The sequence below is a fragment of the Schistocerca cancellata genome, chromosome 6 (genome assembly GCF_023864275.1).
Source record: "Schistocerca cancellata isolate TAMUIC-IGC-003103 chromosome 6, iqSchCanc2.1, whole genome shotgun sequence".
NCBI classification, from domain to species: domain Eukaryota; kingdom Metazoa; phylum Arthropoda; class Insecta; order Orthoptera; family Acrididae; genus Schistocerca; species Schistocerca cancellata.
The window spans coordinates 47,770,989-47,793,137 of NC_064631.1; the positions used below are offsets into that span (position 1 = coordinate 47,770,989).

At 45.8% G+C, this 22,149-nt stretch overlaps 1 protein-coding gene across 2 annotated transcripts in view; it reads right to left on the bottom strand.

Annotated features, from left to right (window-relative positions):
* Positions 1-22,149, bottom strand: part of LOC126191546 (uncharacterized) — an 84,588-nt gene that overhangs the window by 13,273 nt on the left and 49,166 nt on the right. For both annotated transcript variants that reach the window (XM_049932456.1, XM_049932455.1), the window contains exons 2-4: positions 18,480-18,612; positions 12,941-13,190; positions 3,797-4,047 (exon numbers count right to left, since the gene is read on the bottom strand). In XM_049932456.1, coding sequence (XP_049788413.1) covers positions 3,797-4,047; positions 12,941-13,190; positions 18,480-18,612 — 634 coding nt within the window. The remainder of the gene's footprint in view (positions 1-3,796; positions 4,048-12,940; positions 13,191-18,479; positions 18,613-22,149) is intronic.

A 22,149-nucleotide genomic window follows, 5' to 3' on the forward strand; every position in this document is an offset into this window, starting at 1 on the left:
AGTTGTAAATAAGCTGCAAAATAGTAATGCTGCATAAAGTGGCAGACAAGTATACTTCCATATCTCCTTAAGGGGAGCCGGAGGTGCCTATGCTGCCATGTTAAAATCACTAAGTTTGAGGAACATTTATGAATAAACTACCAAATAGAAAAATTTGAATTTTTTTTGACATATAGAGTGGTTCAGTATTGCAGTTATGACAGAGGGATTTTGGAGTATATTTTCTAGTTTTCTTCCAATTATTTTTTTTATTAATGACCCAAATTTTTTTTTAGAAATAATTGCTTTATAATTAAAATGAAATGAAACTACTGAACATATTGCCAAATGGCTGTGTTACAATGTAAGTTTGACCACTAGGAGTGCTGTATAAAAATTTCATCTCTCTAGCTTGAGTGAATTTTGAGAAAATGTTCCTCATATTCGAAAAATTCTAATTTACGGGAAATGGCTATCAAAGTTTCTCAATACATTCCTGCACTATAGGATGGATTATCAGGGTCTTCTTCTTCATCCTCCAAAAGCTTCCTCTTGTGTCTTCTTTTCTGGCCTGTTATTCCATCATACTTCATATGCCTTTCTCTTCTTTCTGCTCCTCTTATCCTTTCTCTGTCAATATTTCTTAGTGCTCGTACAGTGTTCACCCCAGCTGTAAATCCTAATGCCTTCAGAACTTCACACTTCACACTGCTCCCTGGGTTGTAGGTTGCTATTGCATCATAAATGCCAAAGTGAAGTGTTTTTATGCTTACAAACACCCTTTTAGGAATCACTTTCCAAATCAAATTGTTTACACTCTCATTAGGATTCTGCGTCTTTCCGTGTAGACATTTGTGTAACAATTCTGGCTGTGCTAAGTCATGAAAAATTGGTTTTATTGCATATATTTCTTAGTGCTCGTACAGAGTCACTAACATATTCACGAAATCTGTCACTTCCACCAGTCAGCTTCTTGCTAAAAGATGTCACAGGGCTATGGCCGGCCATGTGTTGCTTAGCAGAAGAACGCACTGTTTCAGTAAATGTAGCATCGCAACTTGGTATTAGTAGTAATTTTCTTTTCCCTACTTTCTTCCTCTTCTTATATACACGGTTACTAAAACGTGGCATCGTAACCAGAACAACGCTTTATACAAGAAGTATAATACTACCAACAACAGGCGCAACACTGAACTAATTCTAAACGGTAAACAGCAAAGAGACGATGTTCCGCGCTCTTAGCGCTTCATTTGTCACAGAAAACAATGTAGCCAACCCTTGCACACTCTCTGTATGCGTAACATAACGCGCTGTATGCGTAACAGGCCGAGAAAATCCCAAGCAGTTCGCCAGGAAGTCACGAGAGGGTGTTACATGCATTCAGCGGCCGCCCATTTTCTCTGCAGGCGTGGGGGAAAATGGTAATAACTCCAATTCTAGGGCGAGTAGAACAATAATTCAAAGTTTACAGTAAAGAGGAATGTTCCAATTAATTTTCGGTAGCCAAAAAAAAAAAGAAAAAAAAATCGTAATTTTTTTGGATTTGACCACCTCCGGGTCCCCTTAAGCTGGCTTCTCCGACCCTAGGTTCCCTAACTCAAATTGTTCACTGGGGCATTCTCTGTGTTCTGTTACATTTTTGCTCGCTCTTACGGAAACACATGGTAGAACGAGAGCGAGGAAACCGATCGTGGACTTGTTTGGAGAACAGTCCTGTGCTACCAGGAAACTGTGCGAAACCGTGGGAATGTACATTAGTACCGACTTGAAGACTGCTCCTACGGAATATGTCGTGACTGTATAAGCACAGTGCCACCTTACTCGGAACAGACAAGCGTGACGTCAGCGGTTATGACGCGATGACTTCCTGCCAAGCTAGACAGTGAACCGGCGATAAACGGAAATGCGCAAGGCGGCAGCTATCAGGTGGCGTGACCTTGAAGATACGAGGCTCGCCCTTTATCTCTTCACAGAACACCAACAGAGGACGCTACTGATGTGTTTCGCTTTAAAATTTGTCAGTGGTTATTGTTAAAACAATGAGAACTCAGAAACTAGTCGAGTAATTTTTTTACAGTTAGCTTTTAACGAAACAGTTTTGCGAAAAATGGATATTTAACCTGAACATTTTCGTGAGACCATCAGGTTGGTTTTCGTAAAGGTGACGGCATCAGACAGCTAGTTTTGGCGATGCGTTTAATAATAATGAAAGCAAGACTTAAAAAAATCAAGGGACCTTCACAGGATGTGTGTAATTACATAAAGTGTTCGACAGTGTAAAATTGTGCAGAATGTTCGAAATTCTCAGAACAATAGGTCTAAGTTATATACAAAGGTAGGTAACTTAACACGAAAGGAGAAACGATTAGGGAAGAAGACTAGAGTACGAAGTGGTCGCATTAACAACGTGTGCAAGAAAGGGATGCAATTCATATCCCCTACTGTTCAATCTGTACATCTAATGAGGAACGACGAAAATAAAAGAGTATTTGAGGAGTTAAAAACCATTCAAAAGCCAAGATCGCATAAAATATTTCTTTATTTAAGACAACCGGTTTCAACAGTCTTTGCCGTCATCTTCAGGTTTTAAACATCTTTTTGTTGTAAAATATGTTCATTTCACGCTGAACCTCACGCAAGTGATGTCAAGTGCACCAAACTCGGCATCATGGTGTGGGGAGCGATCTCCTACACTGGCCGTACACCACTGGTGATCGTCGAGGGGACACTGAATAGTGCACGGTACATCCAAACCGTCATCGAACCCATCGTTCTACCATTCCTAGACGGGCAAGGGAACTTGCTGTTCCAACAGGACAATGCACGTCCGCATGTATCCCGTGCCACCCAACGTGCTCTAGAAGGTGTAAGTCAACTACCCTGGCCAGCAAGATCTCCGGATCTGTCCCCCATTGAGCATGTTTGGGACTGGATGAAGCGTCGTCTCACGCGGTCTGCACGTCCAGCACGAACGCTGGTCCAACTGAGGCGCCAGGTGGAAATGGCATGGCAAGCCGTTCCACAGGACTACATCCAGCATCTCTACGATCGTCTCCATGGGAGAATAGCAGCCTGCATTGCTGCGAAAGGTGGATATACACTGTGCTAGTGCCGACATTGTGCATGCTCTGTTGCCTGTGTCTATGTGCCTGTGGTTCTGTCAGTGTGATCATGTGATGTATCTGACCCCAGGAATGTGTCAATAAAGTTTCCCCTTCCTGGGACAATGAATTCACGGTGTTCTTATTTCAATTTCCAGGAGTGTATATATATATATATATATATATATATATATATATATATATATATATATATGGAGTGTATCTATGTATAGAAGTAAAGTATGGACGATAAACAATTTAGGCAAAAAGAGAATAGAAGGTTTTGAAATATGGTGCCACAGAAGAATACTGAAAATTAGGTGGGTAGATTACAAAAATGATGAGTAGGTACTGAATAAAAATGGGGAGGGGGGAGGGGGGGGGGAATTTGTTGCACAACCCGGCTAAAAGAAGGGATCGGTTGGTAGCACATATTCTGAGACATCAGAGGATCACCACTTTCGTATTGAACGGAATAGTTTGGAGGGAGGGGGGAGGGTGTGTGTGTAAAAATCGTAGTGGGAGACCAAGAGATGAATACAGTAAGCAGATTCAGCGGGTTGTAGGTTGCAGTAGTTGTTTGGAGATGAAGAGGTGTTCACAGGATAGAGTAGCGTGGAGAGCTGCAGCAGCCCAGTGCTGAGACTTCGGACGACTCGAGCAGGCAGCAGGCAGCAGGCAGCAGGCAGCAGGCGGCGGCGCGGCTGCACACGCACCTTGGAGCCCAGAGCGGCGTCCCTGGCGAGCAGCACGGCCAGCCCGCGCACGCGGCGCCCGGCGCCCAGGCTGCGGCGCGCCTCCGAGGCGGACTTGGCCTCGGGCCGCGGGTGGTCGTGCACGCCCTTGGCCTGGAAGAAGATGGCGTGCTCCGTGTGGCGCCAGAAGTGCGTCACGGGGTAGCCGCAGTGGCCGCGGCACGCCAGGATCTCCAGCCGCCCCGAGCACTGCCGGTTCGGGCACGGCTTGCCTGCGCACAACAAAACGGTCCGCCTCGTCACCGTCCTTCGGTGTTCTGATGCTCAGACAAAAGCCCTGTTTACCGACGACTGCTGCTGTAATAACAGAGCGAGACGAAGTAATTGTACGAGGGCAGTTCATAAGTAATGCAACACATTTTTTTTCTGAAGCAGGGGTTGTTTTATTCAGCATTGAAATACACCAGGTTATTCCCCAATCTTTTAGCTACTCAACACTATTTTTCAACGTAATCTGCATTCAATGCTACGGCCTTACGCCATCTTGAAATGAGGGCCTGTATGCCTGCACGGTACCATTCCACTGGTCGATGTCGGAGCCAACGTCGTACTGCATCAATAACTTCTTCATTATCCGCGTAGTGCCTCCCACGGATTGCGTCCTTCATTGGGCCAAACATATGGAAATCCGACGGTGCGAGATCGGGGCTGTAGGGTGCATGAGGAAGAACAGTCCACTGAAGTTTTGTGAGCTCCTCTCGGGTGCGAAGACTTGTGTGAGGTCTTGCGTTGTGATGAAGAAGGAGAAGTTCGTTCAGATTTTTGTGCCTACGAACACGCTGAAGTCGTTACTTCAATTTCTGAAGAGTAGCACAATACACTTCAGAGTTGATCGTTTGACCATCGATCATCTCGAACGAGTGTGTTCGCACGCTCCGCCATTGCAGGAGTCACAGCTGTGCACGGCCGGCCCGCACGCGGCAGATCAGACAGTCTTGCTTGACCTTGCGGCGATGACGACACACGCTTTGCCCAACGACTCACCGTGCTTTTGTCCACTGGCAGATCACCGTACACATTGTGCAAGCGCCTATGAATATCTGAGATGCCCTGGTTTTCCGCCAAAACAAACTCGATCACTGCCCGTTGTTTGCAACGCACATCCGTTACAGACGCCATTTTAACAGCTCCGTACAGCGCTGCCACCTGTCGGAAGTCAATGAAACTATACGAGACGAAGCGGGAATGTTTGAAAATATTCCACAAGAAATTTCCGGTTTTTTCAACCAAAATTGGCCGAGAAAAAAAATGTGTTGCATTACTTATTGAACTGCCCTCGTAGCATACGATACACCTTTTTACAACATTGAAGCGCCAAAGAAACTGGTACAAACATGTGTATTCAAATACAGATATATGTAAACAGCCAGAATACGTCACTGCGGTCCGCAAGGCCTATATAAGATAACAAGTGTGTGTGAAATCTTATGGCACTTAACTGCTAAGGTCATCAGTCCCTAAGCTTACACACTACTTAACCTAAATTATCCTAAGGACAAAGACACACACCCGTGCCCGAGGGAGGACTCGAACCTCCGCCGGGACCAGCCGCACAGTCCATGACTGCAGCGCCTTAGACCGCTCGGCTAATCCGGCGACAACAAATGTCGGGCGCAATTGTTACATCGGTTACTGCTGCTACAATGGCAGGTTATCGAGATCTGAGTGAGTCTGAACGTGGCGTTATAGTCGGAGCACGAGCGATGGGACACAGCATCTCCGAGGTGGTGATGAAGCGGCGATCTTCCAGTTCGACCATTTCAAATGGCTCCGAGCACTATGGGACTTAACATCTAAGGTCAGCAGTCCCCTAGAACTTAGAACTACTTAAACCTAACTAACCTAAGGACAAAACACACATCCATGCCCGAGGCAGGACTCGAGACTGCCTACACTACGCTCTTCCATCCTCTTTTAGAATACTGCTGAACGGTGGATCCTTACCAGGTAGGACTGACGGAGCACATCGAAAAAGTTCAAAGAAACGCAGCACGTTTTGTATTATCGCGGAATGTGGGAGAGAGTGTCACAGAAATGATACAGGATTTGGACTGGATATCATTAAAAGAAAGGCGTTTTTCGTTGCGACGGAATCTTCTCACGAAATTCCAATCACGAACTTCCTCCTCCGAATGAGAAAATATTTTGTTGACACCGACCTACATAGGGCGGAACGATCACCACGATAAAATAAGGGAAATCAGAGCTCGTACGGAAAGATATAGGTGTTCATTCTTTCCGCGCGCTCTACGAGATTGGAATAATAGAGAATTGTGAAGGTGGTTCGATGAACCCTCTGCCAGGTACTGAAATGTGATTTGCAGAGTATCCATGTAGATGTAGAAACTGCGACCATAGCGGTCTCGCGGTTCCAGACTGAAGCGCCTAGAACCGCTCGGCCACAATGGCCGGCTTCGTCCATTTCACGAATGTGCCGCCAATAGCAGGAATCCGGTAAAACATCAAATCTCCGACATCACTGGGGCCGGAAAAAGATATTGGAAGAACGGGACCAAAGACGACTGTAGAGAATCGTTCAATGTGATAGAAGTGCAACATTTCCACAGATTTATTCACATTTCAATGCTGGGCTGTCAACAGGTGCCAGCGTGCGAATCATTCAACGAAACTTCATCGATATGGGCTTTCCGAACTGTTGGCCCATTCGTGTACACTTGATTGCGCGACGCAAAGCTTTACGCCTTGCCTGAGCCCGTCAACACCGATACTAGACTGTTGATGACTGGAAACATGTTGCCTGGTCGGACGAGTCTCGTTTCAAATTGTATCTAGTGAATGGACATGTACGGGTATGGAGACAACTTCATTAATCCATGGACCCTGCATGTCAGCATTGGAATGTTCAAGCTGGTGGAGACACTGTAATGGTGTGGGACGTGTGCAGTTGGAGTGATAAGGGACCCATGACAGTCTACATAGGACTTTGACAGGTGACACGTACGTAAGCATCCTGTCTGATCACCTGCTTCCATTCACGTCCATTGTGCATTCCGTCGTTCTTGGGCAATTCCACAGGACAATGCGACACCCCACACGTCTAGAATTGCTGCAGTGGCTCCAGGAACACTCTTCTGAGTTTAAACACTTCCGATGGCCACCAGACTCCCCACAAAAGAGCATTACTGCGCATATCTGGGACGCCTTGCAACGTGCTGTTTAGCAGAGATCCCCATCCCCTCGTACTCTTACGGATTTAGGGACAGTCCTGCAGAATTCATGGTGTCAGTTCCCTCCAGCACTACTTCAGACGTTAGTCGAGTCCATGCCAGGTCGTGTTGCGGCGCTTATACGTGCTTGCGGGGGTCCTACACGATATTAGGCAGGTGCACCAGTTTCTTTGGCTCTTCAGTGTAAAAAAGTTGTAGGACCATGTATTACGTACGTTAAAGCTTAACATTGCAACTTTTATTTTCCACTCATTGTAACTGTTATTTACTGTGTTATACGCACGCTTAATTAATATCGCTATTTCCTAATTTTACAGAACCAATCTTTGTTTGTCATTATACACTGTTATATTCCTAATATAATAGAAACGAAAACGCGACATCACTCAAAAATGGTTCACATGACTCTGAGCACTATGGGACTTAACATCTGAGGTCATCAGTTCCCTAGAACGTAGAACTACTTAAACGTAACTAACCTAAGGATATCACAGACATCCTTGCCCGAGGCAGGATTCGAACCTGAGATCGTAGCAGTCGCGCTGTTCCGGACTGAAGGGCCTAGAACTACTCGGCCACCGCGGCCGGCTCGCGACATCACTCTATACGATCAAATGTTCTGGCACAAATAATAGTAACATGTCTGGCAAAGTAATAGCATGTTTCATTAAAATAATCTTTGATGGTTAAAACTTCTTACGATGTAAATATAAGGCTAAAAGAATGTAAACTACCCAATACTGACTATAAAGTCTGTGTTTACGTTTCATTAAGTACGCCATGGCGCCTTTCAGTATTTCTATAATCAATTTCTGCAATTATAATTTAGTTAAAATACTCTGGTCAGTAATAGGTGATCTAGTTCTTATTGTTAGAACTTATATGTACATCGGCTGCTGCGCCCGCCAAACCGGACCACGTCACCAGTTAAACAGTGCAAGTTCAGATCATGGCACACCATAGGACCGTGGCAGTAAGTGTATGTCAAAGTTTTTATGTGAATTCAACCGAAAACGTTTGAATGTCAATAAATGGAGTATACGAACATATTTCATGCATGTGTGTCTTTATTTGGAATATCAGAAATGCTAAATAATATAACTCATGACTACATTATTCACTATTACTATTATTAACTATTATTTGCAAAACTGAACATACGAGAAAAGTAAATCAAAAAATACTGATTGATTCTCCTGACGAAAATAACTGTAATACGTATATCAATAAACTAAGAACACACTGATTATGCAACAAGTGTGCCAAGATACCTGTCATTTTCTTCCGCCTCTAATGACATACCCGTCGACAGGACCTCAACGTGTCGTCTTCCTTAGCTCCTTTTCTATTTTAGCTATATGATCCTCGAATCAACTAACCAGTAACCTCTGTCCCACACAAAACCACTCAGCATTCAAAAAGAGACTGAAATTTTATCTACTAACATCAATATATATTTTACCTCTCGCCATATCGCAGCTGTTTTCCTTCAGTCCATCAGTGAACCAGTATCACTGTCACACCGTAAATAATGCACATCTGTTTCTGTTGTCTTCTTGTAGCTCATCCGCTAACCTTAACTTATTACTTCTCGTTCTTCCTGTAACCAGTCAAGTCCTTCTCTACATTTGAATCCTTTTGTGCTGCTGCCACACATTTCGTTCGATGTCAATATACACATTCAACAAGAAAGTAATGAAGAAATCGCCAAACAAAATTTGAATAAGACTGAAATTTACAGAATTCTGTTTTCTACATATAATCGAAAAAATTCCTTCCGCTTCGGACGACTAGCGGCTACTCGACTGTCTCATTTCCTTCTCGCAGACTCTTTACATTTCGTCCAGTACTTTTTCAGCTTTTTTTACCATGTGTGTGTATGTGTGTCCTACTTTTATGTTTTGCTCACGTAAATTTTTCCTAGTTACTTAGATCCGTCTTGGTTTCTGTTCCGTCAGATACTCGTAGATGTGTTTCGTCAGATTACTGTCATTCATCCTGTGTAAGTGTCAAAATTATGTCTTATGATATTCCTCATCAATACCTTTTAACTGCCAGATTCGTTTGCTTCTTATGGGACCAAATATGTTCTCTCTAATGTTTTTAGTCTGTCTAATTTACAATTCAGTGGTAGGCATTCGCTTGCTCAGAGGCATTCTAGTTTCACTGCCATATTGTAATGCATTACTCTGGCACTTCTTGATATGCACTCTTTATTTTATGTATTTTTAGTTATTCATGACTCCATTTCCATTTTGTGTTCCTTTGAACTACAGCAAATTTTTCTAATTCATTACCTTTCCTAGATTCTTCAACGTTTTGGCCTTTTGTACTTGACCAATATCGTGTGTAAAAATGCTGATGCAGTTTTTATATTACTGACAAATTTCCAGAGATTCTTAAATCTATGTCAGCAGTATATAAGTAATAACAATAGATGTAGTAATGACTAGAGTATATTTAGTACATGTGCACAATTGTGATTATATACTCATCATGTACTACACATATTATTACGATTACTTGCGTGTTATTCATGTTATTATATTATACAGGAGGTGGACAAAAGGATGGAATTACTGCGAGAAGCCCGTGCTCGAAGATAAATGTCAAGCTTTCAGGTTGCAGTGTTGTATTCCGACCACGAATAGCATCTATGCAGTGTCTCCAATACATTTGAAGTGCCAGTAGTGGTCAGACAGTTTTCTGTGTAGTTGTGAGTGCATTATATTGGAGCTCAGTGACTTCGAAAGTGAGCATATTGTTGATGCTGGTAGCTGAGCTTTTCCGTGTTTCAAGAATCACCGTGTGGAAGATTTATACCTCATACAGTGAAGGCGAAAGACATCATCCTGTAAGTTAGAACGCGGATGACAGTGTGTGTGGAGTGATCGTGACTGATTGTCATTGAGAAGGATTGTGAGGAAAAATAAGAGGACAACAGTTGCAAAAGTCAGTAAAAAACCAAATGTCGCACTCGTGAACTCTGTCAGCACCAAAACAAGACGGCGGGAGCTCCATTAGCAGGGACGTGCAGGGCGAGCTGGTATTCCAAGGCCGCACATGAGTGGTGCAAATACCCGTAACAGGAAAACGTGGTGCCAAAGTCATAAAACGTGAAAGTTGGAGCAATGAAATATTCTGATTTGGTCGAATGAGTCTTGTTTCCAACTTCAGGCCGAGTTTGCCTTCAAATGGTTCAAATGGCTCTGAGCACTATGGGACTTAACTTCTGAGGTCATCAGTCCCCCAGAACTTAGAACTACTTTAACCTAACTAATCTTAGCTCCATGACCGAGGCAGGATTCGAACCTGCGACCGTAGCGGTCGCGCGATTCCAGACTGTAGCGCCTAGAACCGCTCAGCCACACCGGCCGGCCGAGTTTACGCCTCAAGAGTGAAATGTGGAGTAGGTTCGGCGATGATTTGGACAGCTATGGCTACTCTGCGAGGTCACACTACTGCCAAGGATTTTGTGACGATTTTGGCTGATGAGGTCCATCCCATAGTACAGTGTATGTTCTTCAATGGCGATACTGTGATCCAAGACAACAGGAACCCTTCTCACACAGTTCGCATAGCCAAGGACTGGTTTTTGGACAACATGGATGTGGAGATGAAGCAGCGATTAGTATGACTAATCAATTATTCAAAAACAGTCTTAAACGCATTTATTGTTATGATACCGCCAACCGGTTCCAACTCGACGTAGGGGTCATGTTCTGGGCGTTTACACCATTGGTCGACTGCTGGTGGTGTCACTCCTGTCTACATAACGGCAGGAAACTAGGAGTGACACCACCAGCACTCGACCAATGGTGTAAACGCCCAGAGGATGACCCCTACGTCGGGTTGAAACCTGTTGGCGGTATAATAATAATAAATGCGATAAAGACTGTTTTTGAATAATTGAAGGACTGGTTTTGTGAGCATTAGGATGAACTGTCGATCTTCCCTGGCCAGCACAATCACAATATCTAAGTACACTCCTGGAAATGGAAAAAAGAACACATTGACACCGGTGTGTCAGACCCACCATACTTGCTCCGGACACTGCGAGAGGGCTGTACAAGCAATGATCACACGCACGGCACAGCGGACACACCAGGAACCGCGGTGTTGGCCGTCGAATGGCGCTAGCTGCGCAGCATTTGTGCACCGCCGCCGTCAGTGTCAGCCAGTTTGCCGTGGCATACGGAGCTCCATCGCAGTCTTTAACACTGGTAGCATGCCGCGACAGCGTGGACGTGAACCGTATGTGCAGTTGACGGACTTTGAGCGAGGGCGTATACTGGGCATGCGGGAGGCCGGGTGGACGTACCGCCGAATTGCTCAACACGTGGGGCATGAGGTCTCCACAGTACATCGATGTTGTCGCCAGTGGTCGGCGGAAGGTGCACGTGCCCGTCGACCTGGGACCGGACCGCAGCGACGCACGGATGCACGCCAAGACCGTAGGATCCTACGCAGTGCCGTAGGGGACCGCACCGCCATTTCCCAGCAAATTAGGGACACTGTTGCTCCTGGGGTATCGGCGAGGACCATTCGCAACCGTCTCCATGAAGCTGGGCTACGGTCCCGCACACCGTTAGGCCGTCTTCCGCTCACGCCCCAACATCGTGCAGCCCGCCTCCAGTGGTGTCGCGACAGGCGTGAATGGAGGGACGAATGGAGACGTGTCGTCTTCAGCGATGAGAGTCGCTTCTGCCTTGGTACCAATGATGGTCGTATGCGTGTTTGGCGCCGTGCAGGTGAGAGCCACAATTAGGACTGCATACGACCGAGGCACACAGGGCCAACACCCGGCATCATGGTGTGGGGAGCGATCTCCTATACTGGCCGTACACCACTGGTGATCGTCGAGGGGACACTGAATAGTGCACGGTACATCCAAACCGTCATCGAACCCATCGTTCTACCATTCCTAGACCGGCAAGGGAACTTGCTGTTCCAACAGGACAATGCACGTCCGCATGTATCCCGTGCCACCCAACGTGTTCTAGAAGGTGTAAGTCAACTACCCTGGCCAGCAAGATTCCGGATCTGTCCCCCATTGAGCATGTTTGGGACTGGATGAAGCGTCGTCTCACGCGGTCTGCACGTCCAGCACGAACGCTGGTCCAACTGAGGCGCCAGGTGGAAATGGCATGGCAAGCCGTTCCACAGGACTACATCCAGCATCTCTACGATCGTCTCCATGGGAAAATAGCAGCCTGCATTGCTGCGAAAGGTGGATATACACTGTACTAGTGCCGACATTGTGCATGCTCTGTTGCCTGTGTCTATGTGCCTGTGGTTCTGTCAGTGTGATCATGTGATGTATCTGACCCCAGGAATGTGTCAATAAAGTTTCCCCTTCCTGGGACAATGAATTCACGGTGTTCTTATTTCAATTTCCTGGAGTGTATTATTGAGCTTCTGTGGTCTAATTTGAAGAGAAGGGTGCTCGATCACTAACCACCTCCGTCATCGTCAGCTGAATTTGCCACTATTTTGCAAGACGAATGGTATAAGACTTCCCTTGAAAACGGTACAGGATCTGTATCTACCCATTCCGAATCTACTGGATGCTGTTTTGGATGTCAACGCTTTTCCTACACCGTGTTAGGGTTAGTAATGCGCTGTGTTTTTGGTGTTCCCGTATCTTTGTCCACCCCCCTGTATTCTGCTTATAGTAACGTTGAAGCATTGACGATGTCTGGTTAGATGCAGGGAAGGCCCTGAAGGCACTTAATCTGTGGTTCAAATGACTGCATAAACAAATAAATTAGGAACATTTCCAACTAAAACTTGAAGTTGGTACGTATAACTTCCAAGCAATGGTAACCCTATTTTCTCAGTCTAGACCTATGGTGGTGTTCCCAGAGAAGCACTCGTGTACACGCCAGCGCTGCCTCCACTGTGCGCTGCCGCCTACCTTGCTGCTTCTTGCGCGCCTTGTCGCAGATGGCGGGCCGCAGGTGGACCTTGTCGCCGTGCGGCAGCACGCAGCGCAGCGAGCAGACGAGCACGCCGAGGCAGGACTTCTTGAGGATGTGCACGTTGTGGTTGTTGGTGTTGCGCATGGCCCAGCCGGACGCGTGCCGCTTGGCCTCCTCGCTGGACGCCGGGTACACCAGGCGGCAGTGGCCGTCCGCCCACTCCTGCCACCGGTCGAACTCGCTCACCTGCCGGGCACACACCACAGTCCAGCCTCACCTCTGGAGCACAAGAATCCAATACTTATCCTAATTTTCTGCGCAGCGTGGTACACCTCGCACTGTCTCTTCCCAGCTTGCATTCCGACGAATGGTATACGCTACTGGCCATTGAAATTGCTACACCGAGAAGAAATGCAGATGATAAACGGGTATACATTGGACAAATATATTATACTAGAACTGACATGTGACTACATTTTCACGCAATTTGGGTGCATAGATCCTGAGAAATCAGTACCCGGAACAACCACCTCTGGCCTTGATACGCCTGGGCATTGAGTCAAACGGAGATTGGACGGCGTGTACAGGTACAGCCGCCCAAGCAGCTTCAGTACGATACTACAGTTCATCAAGAGTAGTGACTGGCGTATTGTGACGAGCCAGTTGCTCGGCCACCATTGAGCAGACGTTTTCAATTGGTGAAAGATCTGGAGAATGTGCTGGCCAGGGCAGCAGTCGAACATTTTCTGTATCCAGAAAGGCCCGTACAGGAACTGCAACATGCGGTCGTGCATTATCCTGCTGAAAGGTACGGTTTCGCAGGGATCGAACTAAGGGTAGAGCCACGGGTCGTAACACATCTGAAATGCAACGTCCACTGCTCAAAGTGCCATCAATACGAACAAGAGGTGACCGAGACGTGTACCCAATGGCACCCCATACCATCACGCCGGGTGATACGCCAGTATGGCGAAGACGAATACACGTTTCCAGTATTCGTTCACCGCGATGTCGCCAAACACGGATGCGACCATCGTGATGCTGTAAACAGAACCTGGATTCATCCGAAAAAATGACTTTTTGCCATTCGTGCACCCAGGTTCGTCGTTGAGTACACCATCGCAGGCGCTCCTGTCTGTGATGCACCGTCAAGGGTAACCGCAGCCACGGTCTCCGATCTGATAGTCCGTGCTGCTGCAAACGTCGTCGAACTGTTCGAGCAGATGTCTTGCAAACGTCCCCATCTGTTGACTCAGGGATCGAGACGTGGCTGCACGATCCGTTACAGCCATGCGGATGAGATGCCTGTCATCTCGACTGCTAATGATACGAGGCCGTTGGGATCCTGCACGGCGTTCCGTATTACCCTCCTGAACCCACCGATTCCATATTCTGTTAACAGTCATTGGATCTCGACCAAAGCGAACAGCAATGTCGCGATACGATAAACCGCAATCGCGATAGGCTACAATCCGACCTTTATCAAAGTCGGAAACGTGATAGTACGCATTTCATCCCCTTACACGAGGCACCACAACAACGTTTCTCCAGGCAACGCCGGTCAACTGCTGTTTGTGTATGAGAAATCGGTTGGAAACTTTCCTCATGTCAGCACGTTGTAGGTGTCGCCACAGGCGCCAACCTTGTGTGATTGCTCTGAAAAGGTGATCATTTGCATATCACAGCATGTTATTCCTGTCGGTTAATTTTCGCGTCTGTAGCACGTCATCTTCGTGGTGCAGCAATTTTAATGGCCAGTACAGTACATAAAGAAAGGTATACACTGAGGTGACAGAAGTCATGGGATAGCGACATGCATGTGTACAGACGGCGGTAGTATCGCTTACAGAAGGTATAAAAGGGTAGTGCATTGGCGGACTGTCATTTTTACTCAGATGGATCATGTGACGTGATTATGGCCGCACGACGTGAGTTAGGAGACTTTGAACGCGCCATTTCCACTTCGGAAATCGTTAGGGAATCCAGTATTCCGAGAATAACAGTGTCAAGAGTATGCGGAGAGTACAGCTTTCCAGGCATTACGTCTCACCACGGACAACGCCGTGGCTACGGCCTTACCGACCGACAGCAGCGGCGTTTGCATGAAGTTGTCAGTGCTAACAGACAAGCAACACTGCGTGAAATGACCACAGAAATCAATGTGGGACGTACGACCAACGTATCAGTTAAGACACTGCGGCGAAATTCGGCGTTAATGGTTTATGGCAGCAGCCGACCAACGCGAGTGCCTATCCTACGAGCACGAAGTCGTCTGCAGCACATCTCCTGGGCTCGTGACCAAATCGGTTGGACTCTAGACGACTGGAAAACCGTGGTCTGGTCAGGTCAGTTCCGATTGCAGTTGGTAAGAGCTGATGGCAGGGTTCGAGTGTGGCGCAGACCAAAGTTGGACCAAAGTTGTCAACATGGTACTGCAGAAGTTTCGAGACAATAGTAGGAGATATCCCACGACTTTTGTCACCTTAGATAGTGCTATCCCTGTCTATCTTCAACCAATTCATTTCTCTCACTGACACAGTAAGGTATTTAGGGCTAACTCCTGACAGGAAATTTTTGTGGAATTCACAGGTACTTACCACTCGACACAAACCTAAAACCAACTGAAACTACTAAAAGGCCGCACCTCGAGTCTACCTTCTTCTGCCATTATCGCTATTTACTAACACCTCTTGCCACATCCCAACTTGATGCTTGGATCTTCACCTGTCCTAAATTCTATGAATCCCTTGAAATACTAGAATCCAGTGCTAACAGACAAGCAACACTGCGTGAAATGACCACAGAAATCAATGTGGGACGTACGACCAACGTATCAGTTAAGACACTGCGGCGAAATTCGGCGTTAATGGTTTATGGCAGCAGCCGACCAACGCGAGTGCCTATCCTACGAGCACGACGTCGTCTGCAGCACGTCTCCTGGGCTCGTGACCAAATCGGTTGGACTCTAGACGACTGGAAAACCGTGGTCTGGTCAGGTCAGTTCCGATTGCAGTTGGTAAGAGCCGATGGCAGGGTTCGAGTGTGGCGCAGACCAAAGTTGGACCAAAGTTGTCAACATGGTACTGCAGAAGTTTCGACACAATAGTAGGAGATATCCCACGACTTTTGTCACCTTAGATAATGCTAACCCTGTCTATCTTCAACCAATTCATTTCTCTCACTGAAACAGTAAGGTATTTAGGGCTAACTCCTGACAGGAAATTTTTATGGAATTCACAGGAACTTACCACTCGACACAAACCTAAAACCAACTGAAACTACTAAAAGGCCGCACCTCGAGTCTACCTTCTTCTGCCATTATCGCTATTTACTAACACCTCTTGTCACATCCCAACTTGATGCTTGGATCTTCACCTGTCCTAAATTCTATGAATCCCTTGAAATCCTAGAAAGACATGCAATCTGCCTCGCCCCTTCGCGCCCACCTATCTTCCAGAATCGTACACCCAATCGTAGGTTTCCCACACGTTCTTCCCGTTTTGGACCAACTTCCGACCCAATGTATTTGTCACAGAAACAGTCCTATCCACTAATCACACTAACCACCATTCGTGGTACCCCGTTGTGCCTCTACAACCTTATCCCGTTTTCCACCTTCCATAACTTCAGTCCCTCCCACAACACACTATGAAATCTATGCCGTGGTGTACCCTTCGTTGCATCCCTGTCAACAACGCTCCATCTCGTTCCGTCCTTCGGTTTTGACCCTCCTCCACCGGACCTCTCCCTCAAAAGCTGTTAGTTGCTTGCTGCAGTTCTACAGAGCCCTATTGTAGTGCTCGCCTTTCGATCTCCATCATGAACATGATCATTTTTCTGCACCACCAGCATAGTCATTATGTCGTAGCAACATCACCATCCTGATCTTTGATTAGGTTCTGACTGTTGCGTAAATTCATCCAAATTAAAAAAAATATCTTCAGAAATGTATATTTTACAACAGGATTAATTCATCTTTTTATGTAACGAAAACTGTTAGATATGTGAAATATTTCACTGACGAGCGGTTTTATCAGCTGGCACGCCGCTCTACCTTGTAAAGGAACTGCTACAAACAAAAAATGTATTGCAAATCTGCATCTACAACACGCTCCGTATCAACTCCGTCTTTTAACAAAACTTCTAATTTTATGCATCCTATGATCTGTGATATTCTTCTCCTTCCCTAGCCTATATCACGCCGACCTTATTTTCTACGTTTTCATGTTTATTTTCCTCTTCATAGCATAGCCTGCCTGACGCTGCGGTTCCCTACTCCACTTCTGTTCCTACGTCTATACCGTCCCCCCACGCCCTCCCCTCACTACTACCCAAGCTACAATGATCTCCACTTCTTACAACCCAGAAGACGCCTTTGTTTATGCTCATTCCTACCCTTTACACTCCTAACTCTCCCTCAGGTCTCCTTTCGCTGTCCAGGTCCTTCACAATGAATGTATAGTGCTTCTTCTCAGCATCGTCCTCCTACTAGTGACATCTTTTTATTTTACTTTTTAGTATCGTTTCAAAGGACGATAAAAAGTCAGCAGTTATTATTTAATATATCATCAACGGAAATGACGTTTTTCAATTATTCTAAAAGCTTGCGTAAATGTTTCATGTTTTTAATCATGTTATATCGGTACAGGTATTTTAAAACGATTAACCTGAAGAGTGGGAAGCCTTGTACCGCCAACGGCTCAGCCCCATCCGTGCGAGGCGAGGGCCACGCCCTGTACGTCCAGTGTGATAATGTATTTTGCTATTATATATGATTTTAATGTCATGACGTGTCAGCATACCATTGGCGTTTTGATTATATGTGTGGGATCTGCACTGATAAGTATTAGGCTACGAGGCGCACTTTATACACAGACTGGGCAAAATAAAATTAGCTTAGTAAATATTTCTTGCACCTCAAGATAGGCAGCCAAACTTACATCTTGCGGAACTGGAGCAGATGATGTAAGCTGGGTAGCCTATATTACAGTGGAGGAAATACTAGTATTTTCCAGACCATGTTTATTTTGCTCAGCCTTTACAACATGGACTGGATGGACAACTGACCATTATGTCAATATTTGCCATCGGAGATTTTTGATGACCAAACAACTAACGAACGGTGCTCGAAAACGGTCTAAGGCCTGAACTGTGCAGTAATGCGTAAATGTAAGAAAATCCAACTGTTGTAGGAGGCACGGAGCCGTTTTAGAAATGCTAGGTAACTGTGGACCCGATTTCAAAGAGACTCATCGAACTTCACTCTGTTAGGCCAAACGTGAACCCAGAAAGGTTAACGTCTGCCTTCTTCTAGTCAAGTTGTGCCACAAACTCCTCTTCTCCCCAATTCTGTTCAATACCTCCTCATTAGTTATGTGATCTACCCATCTAATCTTCAGCATTCTTCTGTAGCACCACATTTCGAAAGCTTCTATTCTCTTCTTGTCTAAACTATTTATCGTCCAGTCAGTGTGATCTGAAGCGCCTGCAACTCACAGCGCGAGCAAAGCAGTAGAGGAGAGTCGAGGTACGCACCCTGGGGATGCTGGTGTCGTTGATGTCCCAGTCGGCGTGATGGCGCGACGGCGTCGACGTCTGCGTCGTCAGGCGGCAGTGGGCGGCGCCGGGCACGCTCATGGCCGGCGGGGAACCGCCCGCCCGGCGGCTCCTGAAACACAGGGGCAGCCGGGGTCACCACGACGGCTCACCTGACAGCGTCGTAACAGGCTACAGAAGGGTCGCGGTACTCCCATTAAGGAAAACCGTGTTGTTAAGAAGTCAATAGACACCTAGTGTACCAGATTATCGAAGACATTCTGTAAAATCTATTTACAAAGAGACAAAACTATTATCGAAGATGGATAAAACTTCTCAAAACAAATAACAGTGACGCAGGGAATTCGATAACGATGTGGACTTTTTCGAAGTCTCTTCAACATTAACAGAGATGACCTAGTCAGGGCTAGGGGACAAATTATCACCAACGGAATACGTACCAACAAAGAGAAATGTTTTTATACTCTACTATGCGCAGATGACCAAGTAATAATTCAAGAGAATGAAGACAATTTTCAAAGAACCGTTTATCATCTTAGTTTACTGGCTTTTAATTCTAAGATGAACATTTCCACTAATAAAACAAAGATCAGGATGTTGTTGTTGTGGTCTTCAGTCCAGAGACTGGTTTGATGCAGCTCCCCATGCTACTCTACCCTGGGCAAGCCTCTTCCTCTCCCAGTACCTACTGCAGCCTACATCCTTTGCTTAGTGTATTCATCTCTTGGTCGCCCTCTACGATTTTCACCCTCCATGCTGCCCTCCAGTACGAAATTGGTGATCCCTTGATGCCTCAGAACATGCCCAACCAACCGATCCCTCCTTCTAGTCAAGTTGTGCCACAAACTCCTCTTCTCCCCAATTCTGTTCAATACCTCCTCATTAGTTATGTGATCTACCCATCTAATCTTCAGCATTCTTCTGTAGCACCACATTTCGAAAGCTTCTATTCTCTTCTTGTCCAAACTATTTATCGTCCATGTTTCACTTCCATACATGGCTACACTCCATACAAATACTTTCAGAAACGACTTCCTGACACTTAAATCAATACTTGATGTTAACAAATTTCTCTTCTTCAGAAACGCTTTCCTTGCCATTGCCAGTCTACATTTTATATCTTCTCTACTTCGACCATCGTCAGTTATTTTGCTCCCCAAATAGCAAAACTCCTTTACTACTTTACGTGTCTCATTTCCTAATCGAATTCCCGCAGCATCACCCGACTTAATTCGACTACATTCCATTATCGTCGTTTTGCTTTTGTTGATGTTCATCTTATATCCTCCCTTCAAGACACCGTTCAACTGCTCTTCCAAGTCCTTTGCTGTCTCTGACAGAATTACAATGTCATCGGCGAACCTCAAAGTTTTTATTTCTTCTCCATGGATTTTAATACCTACTCCGAACTTTTCTTTTGTTTCCTTTACTGCTTGCTCAATATACAGATTGAATAGCATAGGGGAGACACTACAGCCCTGACTCACCCCCTTCCCAACCACTGCTTCCCTTTCGTGTCCCTCGACTCTTATAATTGCCATCTGCTTTCTGTACAAACTGTAAATAGCCTTTCGCTCCCTGTATTTTACCCATGTTACCTTCAGAATTTGAAAGAAAGTATTCCAGTCAACATTGTCAAAAGCTATCTCTGTCTACAAATGCTAGAAACGTAGGCTTGCCTTTCCTTAATCTTTCTTCTAAGATAAGTCGTAGGGTCAGTATTGCCTCACGTGTTCTAGCATTTCTACGGAATCCAAACTGATGTTCCCCGAGGTCGGCTTCTACCAGTTTTTCCACTAGGACATTCCATTAGGATTTTCCAAGGAAAATGCAATATGAGATCTAAAATTACAATAAATAATGTAATACTGGAAGGAGCAACCTACTTTCAGAATCTTAGCTGTTACACAGGACGCAATTTCGCGCATGAAATCGGTAGCAAGATCATAAAATTTAACGAAGGCTGTGGGACAGTTATAAATACTCTACCAAATAGCAATAAAATAACAATAAGAAGAAATAAAAGCCAAGAGGGAGAAACAGATGATATCTTAGAAACTCATGGGAGTACCTACTATGTTCTATGAATTTGAAATCTTAATTAAAACGAATTCTGGTTGTCCGACTGTTTGGCTTGGCGACCAAAGTCATTCAGGGAGAGGGTACCGTATTATCAGCAAATGATTTTTTGAGCAAATATTGCGGCACAAGTTATGTGAACTATTGAGCCAGTTCTCAAATGTTCGAAAATATAAGGAACATTCAAACGCAAACGAGACACGTGCAGTCGAGACAGAGGGGGAGAAAAGTAAGTAAACAGTTGGTTATTTCAAAAGTAATCGCCATAAATGTTAATAAATTTGTCCCACTGTGACACAAGACGGTCACATGTCCTTCACGGATATGTGCGCCCTGCCACATGTTGCCAAGGTTTTTCGAGTACGCTGCAGAAGTTTCAATGGGAAGTCCTTACAAATCCTCCATACAGTCCCAATCTCTCCTCATGACATTTTCGTACTTTTGGAGCTCCGAAGAAAAACATTCGTCTCCTTTGAATTTCTTCGAACGGAGAGGAGCACGCCTGGGTGGAATCATTGTTCACTAGGGAACCCCAAACATTTTTCCATCGAAGCATTGACCATCTTGTCTCAAAATGGGATAAATTCATTAACAGTAATGGCGATTACTTTTGAAATAATGAACTGTTAACTTACTTTTCTGCCCTGTGTCTCGGTTTCATTTGACCGCTCCTCATATATAAAATGTTGCGTCAATGATTTGTTATTGCCTGTGCTGTACAAGCATGCGTTTATAATTCTAAACAGTATTACTATTTTCAGTCCAAAACTGCTAGAGATTAATTCTACTGCACAAAACTGGACAGCGCGACTGAGGAACTCTCCAGCGCACGGGGCCTGCGTCATGTGCCACATGGATAAACCGTCTATGGACTACACACAAACTGCATTGCAAACACCTTTGTTTAACTCAGTATGCAGAGTGCGTATGTGACGTAAACACGACTGCAAGAGGAGACAGTACCACAGGTTACACAAAAGTCGTACATACAATACAGCCATGCGCTACTGACACAAGTCCACCAAACGGAGGTGAAGTAGGGACGGGTTCAAGGCAAAAGCAAATAAGTGGCCACTTGAGCGCCAAGTGAAAATTTTTACAGGGCTTACTGTGAGTCCGCGGAAAGGCAACTGATGTCTGAGATGGTGTGAGGGGAAGGGAGGGGGCGAGACAGACCTGGGTTTCATCCTTCGAATCGAAACATGTAGTGGAGAGTATAATAAACATGACCGCCTGGCTAGCCGTGCAGTCTAACACGCTGCTTCCAGAGCGGGAAGGCGTACCGGTCCCCGGCACGAGTCCACCCGGCGGATTAGTGTCGGGATCCGGTGTACGGGCCAGCCTGTGGATGGTTTTTAGGCGGTTTTCCATCTGCCTCGGCGAATGCGGGCTGGTTCCCCTCATTCCGCCTCAGTTACACTATGTCGGCGATTGCTGCGCGCACACTGTCTTCACGAACGCGTACGCCATAATTACTCTACCACGCAAACATTGGGGGGGGGGGGGGGTCCACTGGGGGCCGAACCGCACAATAACCCTGGGTTCGGTGTGGGGCGGCGGTGGGGTGGGT